This window comes from Boleophthalmus pectinirostris, unplaced genomic scaffold (genome assembly GCF_026225935.1).
Source record: "Boleophthalmus pectinirostris isolate CB_2022bp ecotype Guang Dong unplaced genomic scaffold, ASM2622593v1 HiC_scaffold_1, whole genome shotgun sequence".
NCBI classification, from domain to species: Eukaryota; Metazoa; Chordata; class Actinopteri; order Gobiiformes; family Gobiidae; genus Boleophthalmus; species Boleophthalmus pectinirostris.
The window spans coordinates 25083299-25108493 of NW_026570970.1; the positions used below are offsets into that span (position 1 = coordinate 25083299).

The following is a 25195-nucleotide window of genomic DNA, read 5'->3' on the forward strand; positions in this document are numbered from 1 at the left end:
AAAATAGATATGTAAAACGACAAGCTCCTCTCCTCTTTTTCCCACGCACAGTTCGTCTGAGCTGGTGGGAAAAGGGAAAGGTCTACTGCTCTGTGTCAGCGCCGCTGTACAAGTGGAATATCTTTGTTTAGGCAAATAAGCCACAGGCAGGGCAAGGCTGCAGGAAGACTAGACCGGGGCTTTAAACACTATTGATCGCAGGTAGATGGAGATGTATTGCTATTACAGCTGGATTTATTGTCTGTTCGAATTCACTATATAAGAACAAGAGCTGGATTGGAAATCGCTGCTTTTTGGGTCTAGGTGTTCTGAGTTACATCCAAGTGATTGAATAGTTTCTTTTGTTACTTATGCAGGTATTTTGCTACATGTATTAATTTCAACAGGAAGATCAGTTCCTATAATTTGTTATAGGATTGGGTAAATACCATATTTTTTGGACTATAAGTCGCTCCAGATTGTAAGTCCCACCAGCCAAAAAATGCATAATTAAGAAGCAAAAAACATATATAAGTTGCACTAGACTATAAGCTGCACTTTTTGGGGGAAATTTATCTTATAAAATCAGAGACCAGGAGCCAACATTTCATCTTGAAAGGCAACAGAACAGAGAACAACAGGCTGTTAACATAACATATTAACTTTTATTCAGATAACTATAGCATAAACAACATAACAAGTTTACCAAACTCTCCATCTCACTCCAAATTACTAAATCCATTGAATTCTTCATCCTCTGTGTCTCTTCTGAGCAACTCCACGACATCCAGAGGTTAACGGAGTGTTGCTTTCTCTTCTGCGTAGCAGCATCAGTTCCATCAGTTAGAATTATTTCGGCCATTCTGAATCCCGACAGGATGGTTTCGGTTGTCACTGAAATCCAGGCTTTGTCGATCCATCCAATGATTTCCAGGAAAGTTGCATGGTGCACCCTCCCGGTTGTCACAAGTTTCTCACTCACTCCAAACTTTCTTTCTGCTGCTCAGTTCCAATTTTTGGCTGCATATTTCACTACTTGCATCTTGTAATCTCAAAATATGATTTTCATTTTCTGAACATTTGTTTTCAGTCTTCTCAGTTGTTTTTTTTTGTTTGTTTAAATTTTAAAGTGACTGACAAGACAGCAGCTCTTTCTGCAAGAGACATGTGCAGTAGAGCACCAAGTGACAGTGGTTCCAAAGTAATATGAGTAGAATACACAGGCCTAGAGCGCCCTCTTGTGGCACTCTAGGCTTGTGTAGGCTCACACCAAAGTCACAGGACCGCCCAAACCATGAAAAAAAGTGCGACTTACAGTCCGAAAAATACGGTAACTGGATTGTACTTGAGATTCATGTCAAATCAAACTACTGAATTGTTGAAATCTTACATAGCACACATGCACTCAATTCAATTTCCAGTATTTGTATGGCCTTTTCAGTTTTGCGCCTTATTCATTGACTAGCCCTGGGATAGACAACCAAACTCTCACCACATGCATACAAAGGCAAGGTGGGTGCCAAAGGTCATAAAATCTGTATGCATTGGTAAGAGCAGAGTTCAAACCCCAGACCTTTAGTTGGTGGATGGGCACTGCAGCCCCAGTTGCCCCATATTTAGCATGAATCATGATTGGAAATGCATGGATTAAAGGTCACATAAATTAATAGAAAATGTGGTACTTTTGAGGATGTAGACAGCATGAAAGCTGGTACACATATAGCAGCCTAAAGGGCTACTCTCCACTCCATCCTCTTGATGGTCTCATTCTAAATATTTTTGAAGAGCTTTGAAGTGAGCAGATTTAGTGGTTATTTTATTTAATGGGCAAGCATGGCACTATACAGTTACTTTACATTATGCTTTGTTGGATTTTGTGTACATCTCTTTTAGCTTTTCCTAGAGCCATCAATTTCTAGTGCCTTGCAGTACAGAGACTGCCACTTAAACCACTTACTTTATTATAGGAGATTGTCTAAATCTACTGCATTGGCTGGTACTATTTTAAATAAAACGCCTTGCAGATGTAATGTTATGAGGTGTCCTGAGCTTCCTAGTCTATATTGCACTATAACAAGTGAAAGATGTTTTTAATTTTGTTTCATTATGCACAGAGTTCATCTCGGTCCTACAGATTCTTAATACAACAAACATTCTAGCTGCTTTAGACTCCCATGTGTTCATTTTGTGTTATGTTCTCTTTAAGCTTACGTTTAATTATTTTTAGATCAAATACAGTTAATCCAGTTTCTTTGCTGCATCTACAAATTTAAGATCTGTAGACAGATGGAGGCTAGTGACATTTTAGAAAGACGTCCTCGTTTACAAGTCTGTTTTTGTTTGGTCACACTTTTCCAGCTCCGTGACAGTTTGTGTCTCCTTAGTGTCAGAGCAGATGGTAAATTGGATCCTGCACTTCCCATATTTATTCCAGATGAAGTATGACCAGTTTGGCATGAATACATTTTAGGTAAAGACTGACAGTCTTAAGTAGAAATGACATTTATTTACCTTTTTAGGAGGAAAATTAGTTGGTGCTTCAAATATAATCAAACTTGATAACAGAGGTGGGCAATGTATCAAATTATCATTCAGTCCTATTGTTAATATTGTGAATGTTTTGATGATATGATATAATCTTAATACTGGGTTGTTTATAATTAAGGAATATTCAGTGTGTGCCGCATAAATGAGGCAAAAAGAAATGTAAAAGTAGGTTTTCCAAATAGGAGTATAACGTGTAGTGCTTTTTTAATGGCAATGCTTCAATAAAGACTGTTGTTTCAGGCAAGGTATGTGTTTGTTTTTTTTTGGTTTTTTTTCTTCATTTTATCCATCAAGTTGTTGCTTGTTGTTTGCTGACAGCCAAATTCATGAAGAAAATGAACGAATACTACTAAAATGTATGTCAAATAAGTATACAGTATATCCCTGCAGACTATAGGTTATTGCGTATGCTTTGGCAACCCCTCATGGGGAAAAAAAACAAAAAACACAGATTGTTAAAACAGCCATACTGTAGCACATAGACTTGACATTGCAGCTTGGTTGAACTCGTTTTTTTGAGTTCAGATAAAACTCATAAGGCCATGACCAAGAGTGTCAGCGTGTCCTAACACTGTGGCGATGACAGATGGCCCCTACAGCGCCGCCCTGCTGGCTCCCCCTCTCTGTGATGGATGTGCGATGGAGAGGAGACCAGGCTCTTTGGATTTCATTTGCTCACTGCTGTTCACTTGTTTATATTGATCCAGGGATGTGCAGCTGATAGGTGCAGAGACAGTGGTTGCAAGAGCGATGGGGATTGCATTTTAGCCCTTTCTTTTAATTGATGAGATGTGGCCCTCAAGAACATTGGCAAACAACCACATATCTTTAGAGAAGTTTATCTAAATGCATCCAGATTACTGATCAAGAGATAAGCAGGTCTAGCACCTCGCAGTAGCTGATAAATGACCACACATTAGACTACCATCAGTGCTATCGAGCCAACATGTCTGCTAGTTCTATGTAGCTGCACACATGGCAAAGGCAAATCTCAGTATATATAGTTAACCAATGCTTAAAGGTACACCACACTATTTGCTTATCTGCAAGGAGATGCTGTTGATATGATGTTTCACCTTATGGTATTGCTCTTATCTGTTGAAAAGAAGAGGAGGTGATGATACTAGAAGTTATAGTTTAGATCTGTGGAAAGGAGACCGTTGACATGTTTCGGCTGCTAGCTGCAAGCCATCTTCAGAACTGTCACCGGTGTTGGTGGTGATGTGTCGTATATCAGCTGTTGTTACTTCCTGTAGGCGTGATCAGTCTGATGGACCTGGCAGGTCGCTCAGACTGACCACGCCTCCCGTCGCCCGGTGTTCTCTGGAGGACGGTGTCCCAGGTGTGTGAAAGGAGGAACGCGCCGTCATCATGGTTAATGCTGTCCGTGCCTCGTTTCCTGATTTCAATGGCCTCCTTGATCCAGCGATCGGAAAACAACAAGTTCAAACGCTGACGGGAGGCGTGGTCAGTCTGAGCGACCTGCCAGGTCCATCAGGCCGACCACGCCTACAGGAAGAAACAACAGCTGATATACGACACGTCACCACCAACACCGGTGACAGTTCTGAAGATGGCTTGCAGCTAGCAGCCGAAACATGTCAACAAGGTAAACACACTTTACTGCATTGTCTTTAAAAAGAACCCAAGAAGTTAAAGTATATAAGAAGACAAAATGAACATCTTTTGCTGAATACCATGCTGTGGATATTCTGGACAACACTACATTTCTATGGAGATGAACAAAAGTAAACGTCACATGACACATTTATTCACATTTAGTACACTAAAAATACAGGTGTAGGAAAACTTGCAAGATGACTTTTATAACATACAGTATTTCTGTAATGGAACAAAAAAATCACAAATAATTTCTAAGTAGGTAATGGATAAATGTAGTTTTTGTGATAAAATGTTGTAGCCAGGCTGGCGCCACCTAGCGCCTCCACTCAGTTTAATTTCTCTCCAGTGACTAGTTCAGGAATTGGAATACACAGGAAGGTTTCCAAGAACCCCAGAAGTGCGAGTTGATTTGCACCAGCCAATCAGTGAAGAGCCATACATTCTGTGTTGGCAACTATTCCTGAGATTGAGGATTTAAAGCCAGAACAAAGACAATGTTTGGTGAATTCTATCAAGGGGAAAGACATTATTGCTCTTCTTCCTGCAGGATTTGGGAAAAGCTTAATATACCAGTTAGCCCCGATAGCATTACATACGTCACGACCAAATAGCAGTAATTGGTTAAATAAAAAAGTACCCGCCTACCGTCGAGCGAACCAGTTCTAATGCTTCAAGGTCAAATTGTTTCCATCAAGTGAAACCGGCTGATGAATCAGGCTAAAACTGTTGTACTGTAGCAGTAAATGCTGTATAGAATGTATTCTATAATATTAATAGCTGTAGCAGAAAGTGTTGGTGTAGCATTAAGCTTGGAGCAACAGACACTGAACTACAACTACAACTATTACAAATATTTGTAGTAAATGGTCACATTTTTATATAGCACTTTTCCACCTTTAGGGCACTCAAAGCATTTTACATCGAGGAACCTCTCACTCATTCACACACGCACTGGAAGCAAGGTGGGTTATAGGTTTTGCCCAAGGACATGTCGACAGCATTTATCTATCTAACTGGAATTACACTGCCAAACCAAAACGTTGTACTGTGCTTTTAACATTTACTCAAGTACTTAAGTTTTGTTTGTTTGTTTTTTAATACCATTTTAGCACAGATCTTGCACCTATGTCCTGTTCTCCATGTTTGTGTGAGCAGAGCGCTGCCAGCAGAATAACTGATCTCACTCGGAGTTCACAGGTGCTCTGAGCTGCACAGGATTTATTGGTCCTGTCCCGTCTCGACACAATGCACTTTTGGGACGAAGGGGCGGGGCTAAATCACAGCACCCTGACACTGGATGAATAACAGGCCAGTGTGCAGCGACCCCTGTTTTTGTCCAACGTGATGTATGAAAAGTATTAGTGTTATCACAACTGGGCGGCAGGACTTCAGATCAATACCAGGATTAATTTGTATGTCTATAGCGAAAATGAATGTGCCCTCTTTATAACCTGAAATATATTTGTTCGTAAACTGTCCTGCCTAAGAAATAATCTGTCTAAGAATTGATAAAAGCTGCTGTTTTTTCATATAAATTAGAATGTGTGATATTGGATGTGTCACATATATCTCCTGGCTAGTTTTCTATTAGCATGAGTAATAATGCTTGAAAAATATATTCATTACATTATCATTTATGTAGTGTTTATAGCTCTAAGCAGATGTGTGCTACCCTGCTTAATTATATAGACTAAAAAGCAGGTTTATGGAGAACTGTTTATTGCTTTTATTTTTTGGATGCATTTCAAATTAATTATTTGCCGGATTGTTATTTTCAAACTTTACAAAATATGTGGCCATTTTCTATTACATTGAATCCATTCAGTTCATTTGACGGTGTACTATGTAACTTTTTTCTTGCCGGGTCCATTATCTGCTTGTCTCCATGGAGATGTTATTGTTTTGCCAGGAATGTTCCACATTATTGCATTAAACTTACCTGTATCCATGGAGACAAGCAGGTAACTCCACCAGGCCAAGTTACAGGTAGGCAACCCTGCTCATTGTTCTTATTTATGTTTTTAAAAGTTGTCAAGATACATTACAGCTAAAGCAGCATTTCATGGTGGCAGACCCCCCCCCCCCCCCACTAAAAATAAATAAATAATCATGTGGTCTATTTCCTCACCTTGAGCCATTATAGATTTTGAAATGGCAGTACTTTGGTTAGTCATTATAAACGGTGCACACTTTGAGTCAGTTTTCCTCACTTGATTAAAAGATAATTTTGTTTTTGTTAGGCAGCTTCTGTCTCGTGTCAAATCCAATCCCAATTTTCCACATTGGCATTCTTTCTGTAATTGAATTGGGAGTCCAAAAGTACACTGTGAAATCCATTTCCATAATTCTTTAATCAAAGTATCGATCTCCTTGTTGGCACTCAGTTGAACAGAAGGAGCCGTGGAGGTTGCCAGATATTGATGGAATCCCCCAAGTTAAGCCCCACTTGTCCCTAATGAGGCCTGGATAGACCCAGTAGCACACACACACATACATGGAGCTTTGTGATGTGTTTATCTTCACTGTGCAGCTCAAGGGCATTAGAGGGAAATAGAGGAGGGATTTCACATACACTTTTAGACTTTGTTCGAATACCACGTCAGTAATTATTCTCACAAGTATAATTGAAATTCTGATCTGTGCTAAACATTGACATTTACTGAATGGAATTTTCCCATCACCATGTTAGAAATACTGGAAATACTTTTTTCTTGCATTTATTACTATTTGTGTAGTCACAGTGAAATCCATAGTTTTCAGAGTGATGAAAAATTACGACTGTTGCCATAGTGAAAAACAATTTAAATCAAACAAAGAAAAAGTCATCCAAATGTTTCATATATCAGGAAGCTGAAACACATGCATAGGCTACTTAAAGTATTTCTGAGTTAAACCTGCAACTTTATTATATAAAAACAATATATTTCAATACAAAATATCCACCTATGTTTTATTTATTTTTTGCAACTCCACATAAAACATGCAGTTATAGTTTGCTATTGGCAAGGACCTGCGTGCACAATTAATCAAACTGAATTTTAAATGTCCTGTCTTGAATATATAAATATTTCATGCAACGCACAATATCCCAATACAATAATAGAAGAAGTCAAGTTTTATAGTCTTTAAATGTCAATGATTTTTGCTGCTCTTGTCCAAACGTGGCATGCTTTATTGTCTGTTAAGTTTGTGGAGCTGTAATGAAATGTGTGTTTTGCTGTGACTCCCCATCCATCTCCTCACTGTCCACTGCGAGTTGTCTACTGTGTGTGTATGTACGTGATGTTTGTGCGTGTGTGTTTGTCTGTGTGCGTGTTTGACTTGTGCCTCGTCCATCACACGGGGCACACTGGGATTACATCAAAATCTCTCCGTACTGGACACAATGACAAGCACAGTCCCCCCGAGAGAGAGCAAAGAGGAATGAGACTATCACGTGTAATAGAGCTCATGTTTCACTGACAGGAGGTTGTGGGTTCAGTCCTCAGCATTGCCAATAACATTTACCCCACACATTATGTAAAGTTTTCTAGCATTTAATCAGAAAATCTGAAAAGGTGTGTGTCATGTTGCTTACAGATATGTCATTAGCAACCTTTTTAAAGGTCATATATTACACAAATTTGACTCTTGTGAGCTTTAAGCCATGTTAGAATGTTGCCTCATCAAAAACATATCTGGAGTTTTTTTGTTTCATTCACACATGTTTAAGTAATCCTTTATTGCTAGTCTGTCTACATCTGCAAAACTCCCTTTTACTTTTAGTTCAGTAAAGACTGGCAGTTCCAGGGCTGAAATTGTCCAAATGATTCTAGTGAAGGTGTGTAGGGTTTAAAAATACAGTAGAGCACTTCTTGTATTACCACATGACATCACAAGGTGGAACAGAATGCAGAACAGAAACAGAAAAGAACAGTCTAAATATGCAGGGTTTGTGCATTGAACATGTGTGAATAAAACAAAACACAACTCTAGGTATGTTTTTGATGAGGAAACAACATTAACATAGATTATATAGATTAAATTGTGCAATATGGGCACTCCATTTGATTCCCACCTAATAATTTACTTAATTCAAGCGATCAAATAGAATGTTAAAGGATTAGCTTTGCATAACGCTACAGCCTGAAAAGATGAATGAATATGTAACCAAATGAAATGTTGAAACAGTGGCTAACAAATTCATTAGATAATTTTTACATGTTTTATTCAACAAACAAGCACGGGAGGGCATGTGGGGACAGCATTGGTAGTCGGCCAGTAAATTTCATCCAATATTAAGCAATGTTGGAGACAAAATCTTGCTGTCAGTGTTTTTGAATTGATATTGTAGCTTCATTTATCTCGGGCAAACCACCCCTCTGCACAGTTCATTTACTCGTTCAAACAGGAGCCAAAACAAACAATACGAGAGATAAGTGAATCACTGCAAGCCAGACTGGACGCAGTGGCTTGATATCACACGACTAGTGCATTAGATATTTGCTCTCTGTTTGTTAAGTCAGGACTCAGGTTAGCTCTTTATACCCATTTTACGCTATTTTCTGATCTACATTATAATGTTGTAGCCAAGATGGCCCCACCTAGTGCCTCCACTCAATTTCATTTCTCTCCAGCAACTAGGTCAGGAATCAAAATACACTAGACGATTTGCAAGAACCCTGGAAGTTGTAGACGGCACACCAGCCAATCAGTGAAGAGCTATGAAGCCATGACGTCAAACTCAAGCGCCTGTCTGGGTCCCTTTTGTGGTACAGCACAACAGTAAACAAAGCGGTCGAGATGGATGTAGACGAGGATTTAAAGATGGAACAAAGAGAATATTTGGTGAATTTTATCAAGCAGAAAGACGTTATTGGCCTTCATCCTACGGGATTTGGCACATTACACATGTCACGACCAAACAGCACCGATTGGTTAAATAATAAAAATACATGCCTACCATCGAGCGAACGAATTCTAATGCTGCAAGGTCAGACTGTTTCCACAAAGTGAAATCTGCTGATGAATCAAGCTAATAATGTTGTTTCCTCATCAAAAATATACCTGGAATTGTGTTTTATTTCTTTTACACATATTTAACACACAGATCCTGCATATTCAGCCTGAGCATCTTCTCTTGTAGTAATACAGGAAGTGTTCCACTTGTTATAGCTGTTTAAAACTATCGCTTCATGACATCACAAGGTGGAATGGAACATTATGAGCTTTGGAGATGTAGACAGACTAATAATAAAGGATTATTCAAACATCTGTGACTTAAACAAAACACAACTACAGGTATGTTTTGATGAGGGAACAGCATTATAATATGGCTTAAAGTTCACAGGAGTCAGTTTTGAAAAATATAGGACCTTTAACAATATATATAAATATATATATAATAATATGATAAACATCCTAAAAAATGTTTTTTTTAAGTAAGTTTTAATTCAAAGACAAACTCTCGTGAGGTTAAGAGACAGAAGCAGCTGTGAGTGTTTACATGGGATAGTCCTTATCTTTACTTTAATTGAGAGAAGTCTTCAGAGGCCAAGCTAAGCACACCTGCTCCCCACGTCGCCCCCCCCAGTGTCTGTGTGTGTGACTAAAGTAAAATCGTGTCTTCTCCCAAACTAAAGCAGGGGAAGCGTCAGGAAACCGGCTGCAAAATCCATGGAGATGACAACAGAAAAGAGGAGATAAATATTTATGGGGCTCTTGTTCCTTCCAAACGGCAGATGGTGCGACTTGGAGACATCATCAGTGCTGAACCCGGGGTCAGAGGGGGTTTCGGGGTTGGAGCGACAGACAAGCTCACCTGGACCACGCAGCTGAGTCCACTTTGAGGAGCCTGTTGAATGAAAACTATTTACTGTGTTTTAGTTTGGACAATATTTGGACTCAACTTTGAATAACATTTGAAGACATTTAACTTGTGAGAAACTGATGAATAGTATCAAAATCATATTCAGTTTGCAATCTTTGCAGAGGCCCAAGAGGAGAAACATTTGAAACTTTTTTAAATAGAGTTTCCATGGTGGTCATCTGAACATTTTTTGTTGCAATCAAGACATTATGGTTCCCATTAAGAAGCCATTTTCAATTTGATCGTACTGGCCAGAGACACTAGGATTTATTCTAGTCTCGTTTCAAACTTTCTAAAATGTTTGATACAATTGATCACTGAATTACTGAGGGATTAAACTGGCATAAATGTCTTCAATTTCTTAAATTATTAGTAGCACAGCACAGGTTAACATGTCCATTTAAGAGATCTGTGAGATGAAGTTCAAGTCCCATGAAAGCCATTATGAGCACTAAGGCTGGGCAAAAAATCGATTCCCCACTTTTTTGCATTGGAAATTGCACTGAAAATGTAAGAAACGCTGCTCACTGCAGTCACAGGGACCAGAGTTTAGCACAGGGCTATCCAGCGCTGACTGCTTTGAAATTTGTGTCATCAAATTAAATATTGGGGGTGCATGTTTAATGCAATAGTTTGATTTATCTCATTCATAAAAGATTTACCCTGTGGCTTATGAGTTAAATATCATCATCAGTCTTCAGTGTTGACCATTTTCTATAGTTTCCAGAACATTTTTAGTGGTGAGGGAGGAAAAAACTAATTAAAAATAGTTTTTTTTTTTGAGAAAAAAATAAATAAAATGATTTACACGTAAAATCATCCAGCCCTAATTTCTAACTTTTTATTTATTTATTTTTTAACAAAAAATTTATGACAAAGGCTTTAGGATGCACTGAATACTTTAAGAGCATGCCAAATAAATAATATACAGTTGTATCATTAGTAAACCCAACAACTACATTTTATCCATTTAATAAAACCATTCCATACAAAACTTCAATGAACATTTCCACTAACTTTAGTCTTTGCACTGAACTTCCCCAAACTTCTCTTGTCTTGCCTGCCCCCCTCTCTGTTTTTCTGTTTTGAGAGAGGATGCTGCACCTTGTTAGAATCTGTCTTTAGCTCTAACTCTGACTGAAGGTGTCCATCAGTTTCTCCCTTTGGTCCTGATCACAGACACTTGTTCTTCACCTTGACAAGGCTGTGGGCTCATGTCACTCAGTGTAAAAACTCCCAAAAACTGATGGAGGGCACAAAAGCTTTGGAGGTGCTCTGAGCTGCAGCTGCCTGTTTCAGAGCAGTGCGTAGATGTGGATTTGTAGCTCACTTTACTATACCAAACCTTTGTAAGAGCAGTAGGTCTGTACAAATTAATATAATTACTCATTACATTGTCCCATGTCTGATGCCTTCTTCTGTATTAATACAGTCTACAATGGAATAAACATTTCTGAGCATCTTTGGAAGTTGTATTTTGCTGTTGCTATCCTCAAGACACTGAAATTTCCTTATGACAACTTAAGTGGAAGTGGAATTCATGTAGCAGTATTATAAATGAATGGATATCTTGAACATTGCGGTACCTCCCAGGGCACCGATGTGTTTGTGAACAAAAATTGAAGTTTAATTGATCATTTGAAATTTAGCTTTGTCTCTCTTTGTAATCTCTGTTTTATTCATAAATCCATATTATAGACCATGCTACTCATCAATTTTATGTCTGCTCAGTACACAATTCCCATCCTTATTTCAGATGATAATATTTTTTACTGATTTAAGTAAAAATGAAATGCAGATTGCACATGAACTGAATACATGTGTAGGTGTGTTTGGTAATTTTGGAGAGTATAACGCAGGCGGGGATGTCTCTGAGGGTATGAATAAAACAGATGTGTAATTTGTGATTATAATAGTGTGTTTTGCAGTGACAAAAGGGGCCTATTCCCATGCGAACTCTACAAAACAGACTTTAATACAAGAGTAGTGCAGACGTGCCGCCGTGTAAAGAGAGGCTGTTTGTTTTTGGTCTGAGCACACGCAGCGTTCCCGTATTATTCATGTGTAATTGCGTCTTTTTGCCTATTTTCATTTTCAAAAAGCAACATTTGTAAAATCTTAAATCAATGTCATTCATTTTATGCTGAAGTAATTATATTTTATTTATTTTTCTACTTCAGCCAAAGGATAAATTGATGTTACTTTGCAGTCCACTGTTTCTATCATTACAGTGCCCATTGCCGGTGACAGACTTCAATACGTCAAGAAAATGAATCCCTGACATTGCTCAGTTTTGATAAAGGAAATGCAGAAACCCTAACTAGAAGAAAATAATTTGTTTTTGCAGTGAAATGTGAACCCTACGGAAATTAAAAATGTTTGAATAACTGTGATACTAAGCGGAAAAATATTTCTAACTGAATCATTTGAATTCACTTACTGTACATCTTTACCACTGCCATTGCTAATACCTTGCCTTAGGTTTTGTTTTACATTTCATCTCATATTTTTACCACCTCAGTCTCATTCATGTGTCTGGGGTTTTCACTCGGATGAATCTTTAATATTAATGGAAATAGAATGGAGCTGGTTACAGGACTATTGTTAAAAGTGTACAGCCGTCAATGGGACTCCGGTTTCCCTATTACAATAAAAGCAACTCACCTCTGGGCGAGTAGCCAGTCAAATGATTGAATCTCTTTCATGTTAGACCCGGGCTACGGATGCCTTTGTGTGGGGTCGTAATCAATCTACCCATTTTTCAATTAAATGTCTAGACAGTGCGCTAAAGCTATGAATTTCGAGTGAATATTGCCCTGCTAAAAGCTCCGAAAATCCAGGCCAACTTTACAAGACTGTTGTTTAATTGCTTGTAAGACAAAACATTTCAGTAGCGATGCTGTAATGTTGGTGCAATCACAGCCTGCTTGGAGGACTTTATATCACTTGTGAATGGTGTTTAGTGGGAGATTAAAACCACACTGTGTTCCTATCAGGGTGAATTGTTTTCTCTCTGGGGACGAATCGCTCTGACGTCGGCTCCGCCTCTATCTCAGCTTTATCTCACACCACATTTGGAGCACATTTCACCGCTCCAGGGGAAGTGGGGATTGTCTGAAAAAACATCATGATGACATGTCTCTAGCCTGAGCTCTGCAATGTATTTACCTGTTTCTCTTCGTCTCAAACTCCCCATGCAGTGATGTGTTTAAAGTTGCACTGCGTAACTTTTTGTTGTTTAATTTGTTATTTCTAGCATTTACTTAGCATTATTTGCCTGAACAGCCGATCCTTTTTAGCCTGATTCAGCAGCTGGTTTCACTTTGTGGAAACTGTCTGACCTCGCAGCATTAGGATTTCTTTGCTCGACGGTACGTACTTTTTTTTACTTAACCAATTCCTGCTATTTGGACGTGACGTATGGAATGCGCTAAAGCCCATAGGAAGAAGGGCAATAACGTCCGATGATAAAATTCACCAAACATTCTTAAATCCTCGATCTCGGGAATCGTTGCCAAAACAGAATGTATGGCTTTGTTTACATCCATCTTGACCGCTTTGTTTGCTGTTGTGCTGTACCAGGCGCTTGAGTTTGATGTCATGGCTTCACAGCTCTTTGCTGACTGGCCAACATGCGGTTTACAACTTCTGGAGTCCTTGCAAACCGTCTAGTGTATTCCCGATTCTTGACCTAGTCGCTGGAGAGAAATGAAATTGAGCGGAGGCACTAGGGGGCACCAGCCTTTCTAGTCCTTCAAGTCCTTTCTACAATAGAGCGTGAAAATCCAGAAGAAATCTCCTCTCCAAAATTCTCATGTCATTCAGAACAAAATATAAAACTTCTTTTATCTGAGATAAGTAATAGTTTGGTGCTTTTCTCAGTTCTTTGTGTTGTTTTTTCCCTTTTTCACATGTAAACTGTCATGTTTGTTTTTGACGCAAATGGACCATGCTTCTCTCTGATTGGTTAATCCACCTGTCATTCACGCTCTAACTGTGATATCAGGGAGACAGGACAAGGCTCCAGATCCACTCATCTTTGTGAAGTTTTGTCAAAGCGTGTACCTCTGGTTGGCCAGGCAAGCACGTTATTGCTTCAGAAGATTTCACACTAGCATTAAACATACCTTGTATTTTATTTTTTCTTAGATGTTTTTATCTCAAAATATACCTTAAATACCTTTCTGTGAGCTGGCCTGCATCTCCCCTGATCTGACCTGTAACGTGGCTTGGCCTACAAATTGAATGCGCATTAAAAGGCAAAGTTACATAGTGGTTAATGAGAAAAAAATATATAGACGGTAAAACAATTTCTCTTGTATATATTTGTCATTTTAGGTATTTGTGAAGTAGTAGTTAACATAGCAGCAATAGTGGTTAGGTTTAGTGGTAGTGGATTATGTTGCTTTGTGTTATATTACTTAGTGTATTTACAAAGTGTAAAATATACTCTGTGTAATTGTGGGGAATAATTTAGTAGAGTAGTAGTCACAAATGCAGTAGTAGTTGGTATTGGTAGTGGCAGTAGAAACAACTTTGTCTAGTCATTTTAATCTGCAATAACCGTTCTCCTAGTTCATTTGTCTTCCACCAAAACATTTATTTGTTGCTACCTCATTTGCTCCCTCTCTCTCCTTCACCCCCCACGCAGTACTTTGTCATTAAAAGTGAAATGTAATAAGAGCGATGGCCTCAGTTTAATGCGCAGGTATTGGATATTTGCCGGAACAGAAAACAGCAGTGATATTCTATAAAACATGTTCTGGGAAGTGCGGCTCTGGGCCACGTCTGACCTTGTGCTAAGGGAAGGGCTCAGTCTGTGGGGAAAGTTGAGCAAAGTCAAGTCGGGCTGCACCCAAACTCACAAGTACACAAGATACATATATACAGTCTAGTGCTGGATTATGTGTTTGAAGCTATGGTGAATCTAATATACCAAAGTATTGTTTTGTAATTGGACTTAGCATGGGGTACAGTTTAAAAACATGTATGGATATGAATAATTATAATTTTATGGTAAATGGTGACATTTTTCTATATTGTTTTTCCACTTTCAAGCCACTCAAAGCGCTTTACAACAAAGAACCACTCACCCATTCACACACACATCCATACACCAGTGTACGCAGACACTGGGGGCGAGGTGGGTTAAGTGTCTTGCTCAAGGACACAACAACAGCATTCATCTGTGGGAGCTGGAGTCACACTAGCCAACCTGTTGCTCAACCTACAATGTTTATGTCCAGAGCGGGATTTGAACCGCCAGCCTTCAGATCAGTGGACGAATGCTGCAACTGAGCTACTGCCACCCCTACCTACTGCCTGCTGTCTACCTTTTTTATCACAATAAATATTTTATTAATGTTTATTGTACCATACATTGTGCTGACGCTGAAGTAATTGTAGCTTTTTACATTTAGTTTGAACATATTCCAAAATTTCAGTGATGTGCCAAGGACAAACTTGTTTTCAAACAAATGTTTTCAAAGATCCTGTAGCAGACAATGACAAAATATATAAATTTAAAGATGCACTGTGTAACTTATCGGATGGAGTGTCTGCCACCTGTATGTTTTCAGACTCAAGTTTTTTGCCTTCCCTATATGAATGTTGCCACAGTTTTGACTTCATGGCGACTACCAGGGGACGGATCTTCCAACAATTTACATAACGATCATTCCCAAATATTAAAGAGCACTCATCCACAAATTGAATCAAAAATGTATTTGAGTCACTATTTTCTAAAAGTAGGTCACGTTCTTGACACTTTTTCCACAGTAAAAATGTATAATATCTATAAACATTCATTTACATTGTAAGGACATGTTGTAATGAGACATAAAATAATGAGAACATGCATTGTCCACTGGCTCGACTCTTACAATAATGAGCATGCTCCAGCACTAGGGGACGACACACAGTTTCTTCAAGACATATGAGACTGGGTCCATGAGAACAAAACAAGATGATATTTTTACATAATTTATACATTTGGCGATTGCCAGTTTCCAGTTTTGCCCTCATAGTTTTTTATTTTTCATTTTATTTAATATTTTGTTGCCGTTCTAGTACTGCTTTTGGAACTATAAGAGACGTAACACACACACTGAACACTAAACCCCTTTTTGTTCAATCCAAATATTAACACATGGGAAACAAATCTCACAAGATCACTTTTCTCTTGTGGCAATTTTGTCTTGCAAGATCTTGTGACATGGTATCTTGTCTCATCCCTACCCAACACTGTACTTTGAACTGAAACTTGAAAAAAATTCTACTACTAAAAGTGAGACCTTGTTTCAGGGAAAACCTTGTTAGCTACAACTATGTGTTAAATCATCTTATAATTAAATACAAAAGTCAGCATTAAAAATATCCAAATGGTTATACAAGAATACAAGTTCACCAAGCAAAAACTGCCTGCTGCAATCAATGTGAAAAACAACAAGTTAAAGAACAGCCTGGAAAAATCATGAAACATTAAAAAGGTCTGTTCAGCCAAATTCATCCATCAATTTTAAATCTCAAATGTGTTATGGTGCCCCCTTAAGCACTGTACAAATAGTCTGATTTATGGCAAAGGTGCACCGTGTCACTTTTCTGGTGGAGTGTCTGCCACCTGCTTTTCTTCATGTTACTGCTTTGGCGTGATTAGGGAAGTCCAAACTAAGGCCCGGGGCTCAAATACAGACCTCAGATTTTGATTGGCCCTCGTGTCTCCTGCAGTTAAAGTGGCCCAAATGTGAAAAATACATTGTGATACGACCAGAATTTATGTTCTAGGTGTCCCCTTATGGTATAGAGTGTTCCACGGTATAGCATTACTCTTATCTATGGCGACATAATCCAGTCAACTGTACCACCTCCATGTTATTTGTGGATATTACAAGGTTGTCAAATTGGGAAAAATGTCAGTTGAAAATGACATATAACCCAGTTGTGCAAAAGTCCTTCAAATGACAATCTGGAAAACAACCCGCACACAATAACCATCTTCAGCAAACCGTGTGGAGCCATATTTAGTAGAGATTACTTTATTTACTCCAACACTTGTGTGAAGTGTTTTTGTGATTAGTCATGTATCGGCCAGTCACATCTGAAATTATAATCAATTTGTTGACTATAATACAGAGTCGCACCTTGAGAGAAATGCACATTAGAGTCTGTCCCTGTGGATGATTGAATTAAAGCCTGTTATTAAAGAGGATAATGAGTATGTGAAAGCAAACATTAGGCTGTGATTACTACTCTCATCAAGAGGTAATATTTAGCTAAGTGCAAAACAGCTTATTAAATGTGCAAGCTTATCAGGCAAATAGTATTGGTAAATTAAGCAGCGTCTCTGTTTCTAACCACTGTATTTCTGCGCTCGAGTCAATCTGCTTTCCACGTAATAATTAATTAGCAGAAGGTTCAGTCATGCAGGCCTCAGGATGGCAGCAGAAGAAGACATGTGAAGTTGTTGGACAGTAATTAATGTGCTAATGTGGCCTTATGTACCTGACCTCCCGGGAGTGTTTAGTGATTTTATGTTATGAGGCTTCAATGGCTTCAATTGGCTCTGAAGTACTGTACATCACTGTGTCGATAGCACAGTTTGAATTGAGAAAATCATTCCAGGAAAAGGTGCTTGAAGTTGCCGTGTTAATTATTCTGAAAGTTGACAGAAGTTTAGACAAAAATTGATACTTCTAATTTTCTATGGCCTATGCCGATTGTTTAGAATCCGCAGAAACTGATAACCAATAAACTCTTTAAAAATAAACTATTTTTGAGCCGATATGAATGGCCCATTTGGATTATTTTCCACAAATTTTGTCATTAAAATTTACTAAACACTGCCCCACAACTCTTTTTCTATCACAAACCTTTAAGAGAGGAGTTTAGCCATGTTTTTGTGCATTTTGTGCTTTTCACTTTAAATAGTTCAAATAAAGCTTTGTGTGTAGTTTTTAGGCAGCAGATCAACCAAAACAAAATATCAGCTTGTGCTAGAGAGTGAAGGCCGATAGCTGATACACTAAAAAGTCAAAATGTTGGCCAACAGATAAGAAATATCATCTGGTTTGGAAGATAACAGTGCAAGTTGGTCAATATAGTCAATATTTAACTTGAACATTCAAAGTTCGTCTATAAAATATTTAATTTTAGTTACTAGATGATTTAGTTACCAATCCTTAAATAATCTTAGTTTTTCTTACAGGACATTATATACATTTTAAATGTAACAGCTCTTAAAGACATATCTGGAGTATTCCTTGTTCACTTTACTGTACAAATATTGCAAGGAGACTCAGGTTTAGAGGTGCACACTTGGACCTCTATAAACAAAACTGAAGCACTCAACGTTCAGTTTCTACAAGAAGTCTGTCCCAGGGCAGGACAGTAATTAGATTGTGTTCCTGTTTTTTCTGTGGCGGTGCTGGGGTCACGCTTTTAACTAGTCCCCGCTCCAGTGAAATCCAGGAGCTAGCAGCCAAAAAACACCCTTTAACTTCTATTGCTTTTATCACTATGACGACGGGTGACCCTCGGTATCCCAGCATGCCCTGTGCTCATGTGACTTAGACACTGTTGAGCTTTTGACGAAGCTGCTCCAAATAGAGAGGGCATTTCATCCAGACAAATGGAGAAAGAGAGGAAATTGAGTGATGCTGAGTTGTAGAAAATAGTACTGATGGTATACAACTATTTTTGTTATTTATTATTAGACATGTGGATGGAGTAAATCTTGAAAATCTATTAAACCACTACATTATAATTTTAAACTTGATATTATCAGTTATTGTTGATTTCATTCATAAAATCTATTTAAAATCTAAATATAAAATCTAATCTAATGCAATCTGCAATATATAATTATGTTGTGAGGATACTATGTTTTCATAATTTGTAATCTATGTTTATCTTATTTTCACTGGGCTTTAGTTGATAAACTGAAAACAAAACAGACTGTGATAGTGATATTTATTTTTATTTCATAAATTTTTTATAACTTCTATTCTTTTGCTAATTGGCTGCAAACAGTGTACCCTTGGGGATGAATAAATGTAAGTTTCATTTTGATTCTAATTAATGACAAAGCTAAAAGCATGGATACACCCTGTAGAGTGAGAAGGTAAAAAGGTGAAAATTTTGTTTGGTATCACAAACAAAAATTTAACTGTAAAAGACTGGTTTCTCATTTTTAACATACGTCTTTGTTATCTTTCCACAGTGGGACGCCATTACGGAGATGGACGAGCATAACCGTCCCATCCACACTTTCCAGGTCTGCAATGTGATGGAACCGAACCAAAACAACTGGCTCCGCTCCAACTGGATCCCACGTCAGGCCGCTCAGAAAATCTACGTGGAACTACGATTTACACTACGAGACTGCAACTCCATCCCCTGGGTCTCTGGTACCTGCAAAGAAACATTCAATCTCTTCTACCATGAGACCGATGAAGTTCACAACATCAAATTCAAATCCACGCAATACACCAAAATCGATACTATAGCTGCAGACGAGAGCTTCACCCAGATGGATTTGGGTGATCGAATTTTGAAATTAAACACCGAGGTGCGTGAGGTGGGGCCTATGACCAAAAAAGGCTTTTACTTGGCGTTCCAGGACATAGGAGCGTGCATCGCTTTGGTTTCAGTGAGGGTCTACTATAAGAAATGCCCGTTCACTTTGAGGAACTTGGCGTCATTCCCGGACACAGTGCCTCGGGGGGACTCTTCTTCGCTGGTGGAGGTGAGAGGGGCGTGCATAGACCACGCAGAAGAACGGGACACGCCCAAACTGTTCTGTGGAGCGGATGGTGATTGGCTGGTGCCGCTGGGGAGATGCGTCTGCAGCGTTGGACATGAGGAGATAGATGGAGCCTGTGTGGGTGAGTGCCGGGTCACTTTAATCTAACCTTTGCATTCATTTCGAATATGTTGTTGTGAACAGAAATAGAAATCCAGGGTTTGCAGATTTATATAAAACATTATTCTCAATGGACCATAGAAATATACACATAAATATACATATGAATTGCTGAAATTAACTACAATTTCAGTTTAATTCACTTCACTTCATTTGGAACAAGTTAGTAGAAGTAATTGTTGCCTGGTTTCAACAGCAAAACCTGCAAAACAAGATCTGAATACCCACCAAAAGCAGGTCCAGATTAGCCCATCCAATGACACTGGCCTGTCGCCTTCACTTTCTCACAGAAAGAGCAGGTCTGTTTGTTTTGTGTTGGAAGTTTTTTATTCAGAATTACACCATAATTAACATTGTACATGAAAAATAGGCCAACCCATATGGAAGTTTTTATATATTAATTAATTCATTTTCATTTATGTGGCTCTTAAAATTTTAAAATGTCATCCGATTCTGCACACCTCAAAACCTCCGGGCAACATCAGATTTTTTTTTTCTGTTTCTATACATATAACTTTTGTGCGACTTTACTCAGATGTAACTTTATATTACAGACTATAAGTTGTTTATTTTGACTGTGCCCTTGGTACACTTACTTCTGATGCACTGTTGAAAAGTCCACTTACTCAAACTTGCCATTGATCTGCTGCATCCCCATACACTGCCTCTACCTATTTATTAACCTATTTACTAAACTGATGGTGTGCTTTTGTCCTGAGTCTGCACCATATTCCATTACATATATCTTTTGATAATGTTGCTTCCTTATAATTTTGCCCTCACACTCCCATATTATCAACAGTGTAACTATCCAAGTGTAAAATTGGATAAGAGTTTGTGGCTATAATAGGCATATCATTTACAAACATTGCTAAAGAGAGTAACTTGGGTGTGTTTGGTGGTAGTACCTGGCACGGTGCTTTGTAGTCTATATAGTTTACTGTTTGGAGTCAGTGGCCTGTGATGTGTGTAGTTCCCAGAGGCCATCTTGATGTGATAGATTACCTGAGTGAGTTTGATCTGAGCGCTCTGATACAAACTGTGGATCAGAAAAGCCAGCAGCTCACAGCAGGGAAACTGTGGGATCAGCTACACGGCGTCGTGATGGTCCAATGAAAGATCTCTGTAATCCACAAAGTAGTTTGGAAACAGAGTTCATACAGGGAGGGACATGCACCCTGCAGCCCTGGGCAATAACAATGAATTTATAAATGACAGGAGTTAGAAAATATTGTCCAAGTGCAACTTATCTTTTCAAAATATATTTCAGTGTGTAATTTAATGAAAGTTCAGGTGAGTTTAACTATAAGGCAATCACTGACCAGTCTCTTCCAATACAGAGTCATCTGATTTCAGCTCATCCACATTTACCAATTTGTTTCAATTTAAATCAATAGATTTGTCCAATACAACTTGTAAGGATTCGTGTGAATTAATGGTGCACTGTGTAACTTTTGTAGTGTTAGTTATGCTACTGCTTGTCTCCATACAGATTGTATTGTTGTGCCTGGAATACTGCATGGTATATGAACAGGCCTATAAAATATATTCAGTTAATTTTTATTGCTTAAAAATATCTTTAAAAATCATTCTTACTATGAGTTCACCACTCTGATCTGGCTTGGTACAGTCACTCACTTGTGTTGATGTGGCACCATTAATGTTGTTGGCTGAAGGTAGCAAATGAAATTGACAAATTGACAAAATTTACCAAAGTATATACATGTTGTCAATGGCTAAATGTTTATGGTTTAAAAATTATAATATTCACAATTTGCTCAACCAATCATCCCTTAATAGAATCCACCAACGACATTATAGATTGTACTAAAATCTCGTTCTAATGGCCTGTCCACACATCCTTTGGACACTCCTCAGTCCTGCTCCTGTACCATTTAGAGCCAGATGTCTCTGCAGTTGATTACAATTGGTTTTGTGGTGGGAGTAGGTGAGACGGTTCCCCAGCTGCACAGCCAGCTGCAACGTAATCAGTGCCAAACTGCAGCCGTGATTACAGCCGCGCTCATCAGACGGCTGGTGGGACAGGTGAAATGTATTCTTTATGTTCAACTTGTCTTTAATATAGACTGGTGCATCTCCCCACAACAGAGAGCCAAGACATTTCATTTGTGTTTTAACTCCAGTGTTTAGCATTCCCAGTCTGCTGCATTCATTTGGTCTTGTAGACTTCACTGAAATGCCTGTGTTCGCTATCCCTCTGTTCTCTCTGTTCCCTCTGTTTCCTCTGTCACAGGTTAAGCTGGGCCATATATCGGCCGCTCATTGTTCCAGGATTCAAACAAGTGTCATTATAAAGCTCTGTGCAGGTTCGACTGCAGCGCCTCAGGGGCCAAAGCTGCAGTGGTTGTTTCACTCCTTTAGTTACAGCTGGGCCCTTATACCACAGCTGTTTTATTAGAAAGCAAATGTGGAAAATATGTTGTATTTAAGAGTACTTCTGTTCTCTCTCATAATCCAGAACTTTTATGTCGGACAAGCCCAAAGTCTGGCCTGGGGTTCACTCTGTGCACCTGCTAACATTTCAGTGGCCCTGGCTTTGTCACATGAAACATATTGGATTTTGCCTTGCAGCAGTGTCAGGAGCTCTGAGTGTATATTTCACCATACCACAATGTTCTCAAGTGCCCATGGGTGATACGGCCATGTATATTGAATCAAAAGGTCTTCTTTAATGTCTTTAAAATCCCTTTATTGAATGACTGTGAAAGGTGAAATATGTAAAATGAAATAACTAATGTGAAATAACTGGCATTTATAATTGTGGTATACAAATGTGTGTATGTGGCATATGTGGCTGAAAACACTTTTGCCTCACTGGTTTGGTTCTTGGGGTGGGTGAGTTTGGTATTTCAGCAACTAACTGCTCGTGTTTTTTTTTTTTTTTGTTTTTTTTGTGATTAAGCTGGGACTAAACCTGGAACTACACATGGACTAGGCCAGGGGTGGGCAAACTACGGCCCGGGGGCCGAATGCGGCCCTTTAAACCTTTTAATCCGGCCCGCCAAACTGGAATAAATTACAATAATAAACTTTGTTGATGTTTTATTTGTCATGCATTTCCAGCGTTTCCCAATAGATGGCGCACTATATATACATTGAGTTGCGGCGTATTCTGTTGGCCGCAATGCTTTATGGGAAAGTGTTCTTACAGGAGTTATTCGGACCATGAGTGAAGTAGTTGGTGTTTAAGATATAAGACTGCACTGCTTCCATTTTGAGTTGTTAAAAATCAATCAAGGAAACCAGTGGACTCTGAGTTGTAATTATTAATGTGTACAGCATTTTGGAGTCAGGTTTTATCTCACTCACAGGTGTATATCTGTGGTTGTTTGGTGTGAGCTTTGTTTTTGAGCTGTTACCAGTCATGTTCAAAAATGGTGAACTCTCGATATACATTCACTGGTGGTGTTGCAGTGGAACAGGTCTCAACAGTTTTATGTGTTCTGAATCTTTCACAGCAGTGATGAAAAGTGTAGCGCGTCTGAAGTCCTAGATAAATGTGAATAAGAATGTAATGAATCTGAGCTCTTAACACGTTATGTCCTGTCTTCTGTCCGGACCCTATGTGGCCCGCGAGCCAGAAAGTTTGCCCACCCCTGGACTAGGCCATGTCTCCTGAAACCAAGACGATGCTGATCAGTTCTTGGAAACCATAGCTAAAATATGGTGAATTAAACTAAGAAAACAGAAAACTAAATAAGAAGTAAGTTTCCCTAAGAGTTCAATAAAGTGCACCTTAGCCTTAATATGGTGTCCTGATTTTTACCTTACATGACCTATGAAGGCACTGAAGAGTCAAACAATCACTATGTTTTTGACTATATACGCACTCTCTACTTAGTCAAAGAAAGGTGCCTATTTGAAGTCTGAATAAAAACCTTTACTTTCACAGAGTATAGAGGGAACTATTCACTCTCCTTCCTCTGAAATGACCACTTTGATTTTCTGTGGCTCACAACAAGTCATTGCAGTCAAAATGGCTCCTTCGTCTGGCTCTGGATGCCATTTGTACTCCACAAAAATATGACATAACAGCAAAGAAGTAGGGATCTGTATGGGACGAACAAGTGCAATTTCTTCTGCAACATGTTTCATTCTTTTTCATGTTTGGCACATATTTGCTATGATGTACTTTCACTATACATTTTGTTGCAGCAGCTTTTCATTTGAAGTTAAAATGTGCAATTCCTACACTAGGGCTCGGAATCACAGGGTCCCTCACGAAACTATGCACGGCTCAAAATACGATATTATCATGATATGGCGATACATGTGACAAATACATTTTAGCAACTCTATTTCTTTGTTAAACCACTACTTCTGCAAAGTCTATTCTATATCAAATTTCATTCCTCTAAATAAGTTCTTGTGTAGTTACAAAAAAAATGCTAAAATATACCCAAAAATACTCCTGCTGATATATCGTTCCGCAAATTATGATAACGATTCTGTATCACCAAATTTACCAAAAAGATTTTAATATTTTTGCTCCTAATGCACACCTCCATCCAGATCTACTGTATATAAAAAGTGAACGCATCAACAACTTGCACACTTCTGTTCTTATTTTTTGGGAGTTTTTAGATTTCTACCTCTCAGCAGTTTACAGAAAATTTTGGCTTGAATCTATTATTCAAGTTCTTTAAAGAATACAACACAGCACAATAGTGACAATGGTCTTGCTTACAATGGCGTTTTTTGCAGTGAAAAAAAAAAAAAAAAAAAAAGTCATGCCATTTTGTGAACAATTAGCAAAAGTTGTTAGTATTAGTTTCTTTCCTGGCAAATAGTAACTATTGTTCTGGGTATATTTTGTCTCAGTCCCGTCATTTCTTGTATAGGCCCCATTACTTTCAATACTTAAAGGGCCCATATTATGCTGTTTTATGATCTATTGTTATAATGTTGTTTCATCATCAAAACCATACCTGGAATTTTGTTTATCGTACACATCCTGCATATTTAAGCTGAGTTCTTCTCCCAAACAGAGAAAACACTCCACCTTATGATGTCATGTGGTAGTACAGGAAGTGCTCCACTGTGTTTCTAAACTCCATACACCTTCACTAGAATCATTTGGATAATTTCAGCCCTAGAATTGCCAATCGCTATTGAACAAAGGGTAAAATGTAGCTGTTAACTTGAAACTTACCACTTCATGACATCACAAGGTAGGAACAAAGCATTTTGAGCTTCTGAAATGTAGATAGACTAATAATAAAGGGTTATTCAAAAGTGTAAATGAAAGAAAACACAAC

General features: G+C 38.5%; 1 protein-coding gene across 1 annotated transcript in view; it reads left to right on the forward strand.

Moving 5' to 3' along the window:
* Positions 1–25195, forward strand: part of LOC110156043 (ephrin type-A receptor 6-like) — a 186121-nt gene that overhangs the window by 30563 nt on the left and 130363 nt on the right. Inside the window, exon 2 of the mRNA XM_020920227.2 lies at positions 19215–19878. Within this exon, the coding sequence (XP_020775886.1) occupies positions 19233–19878 (646 nt within the window). The 5' untranslated portion in view covers positions 19215–19232. The remainder of the gene's footprint in view (positions 1–19214; positions 19879–25195) is intronic.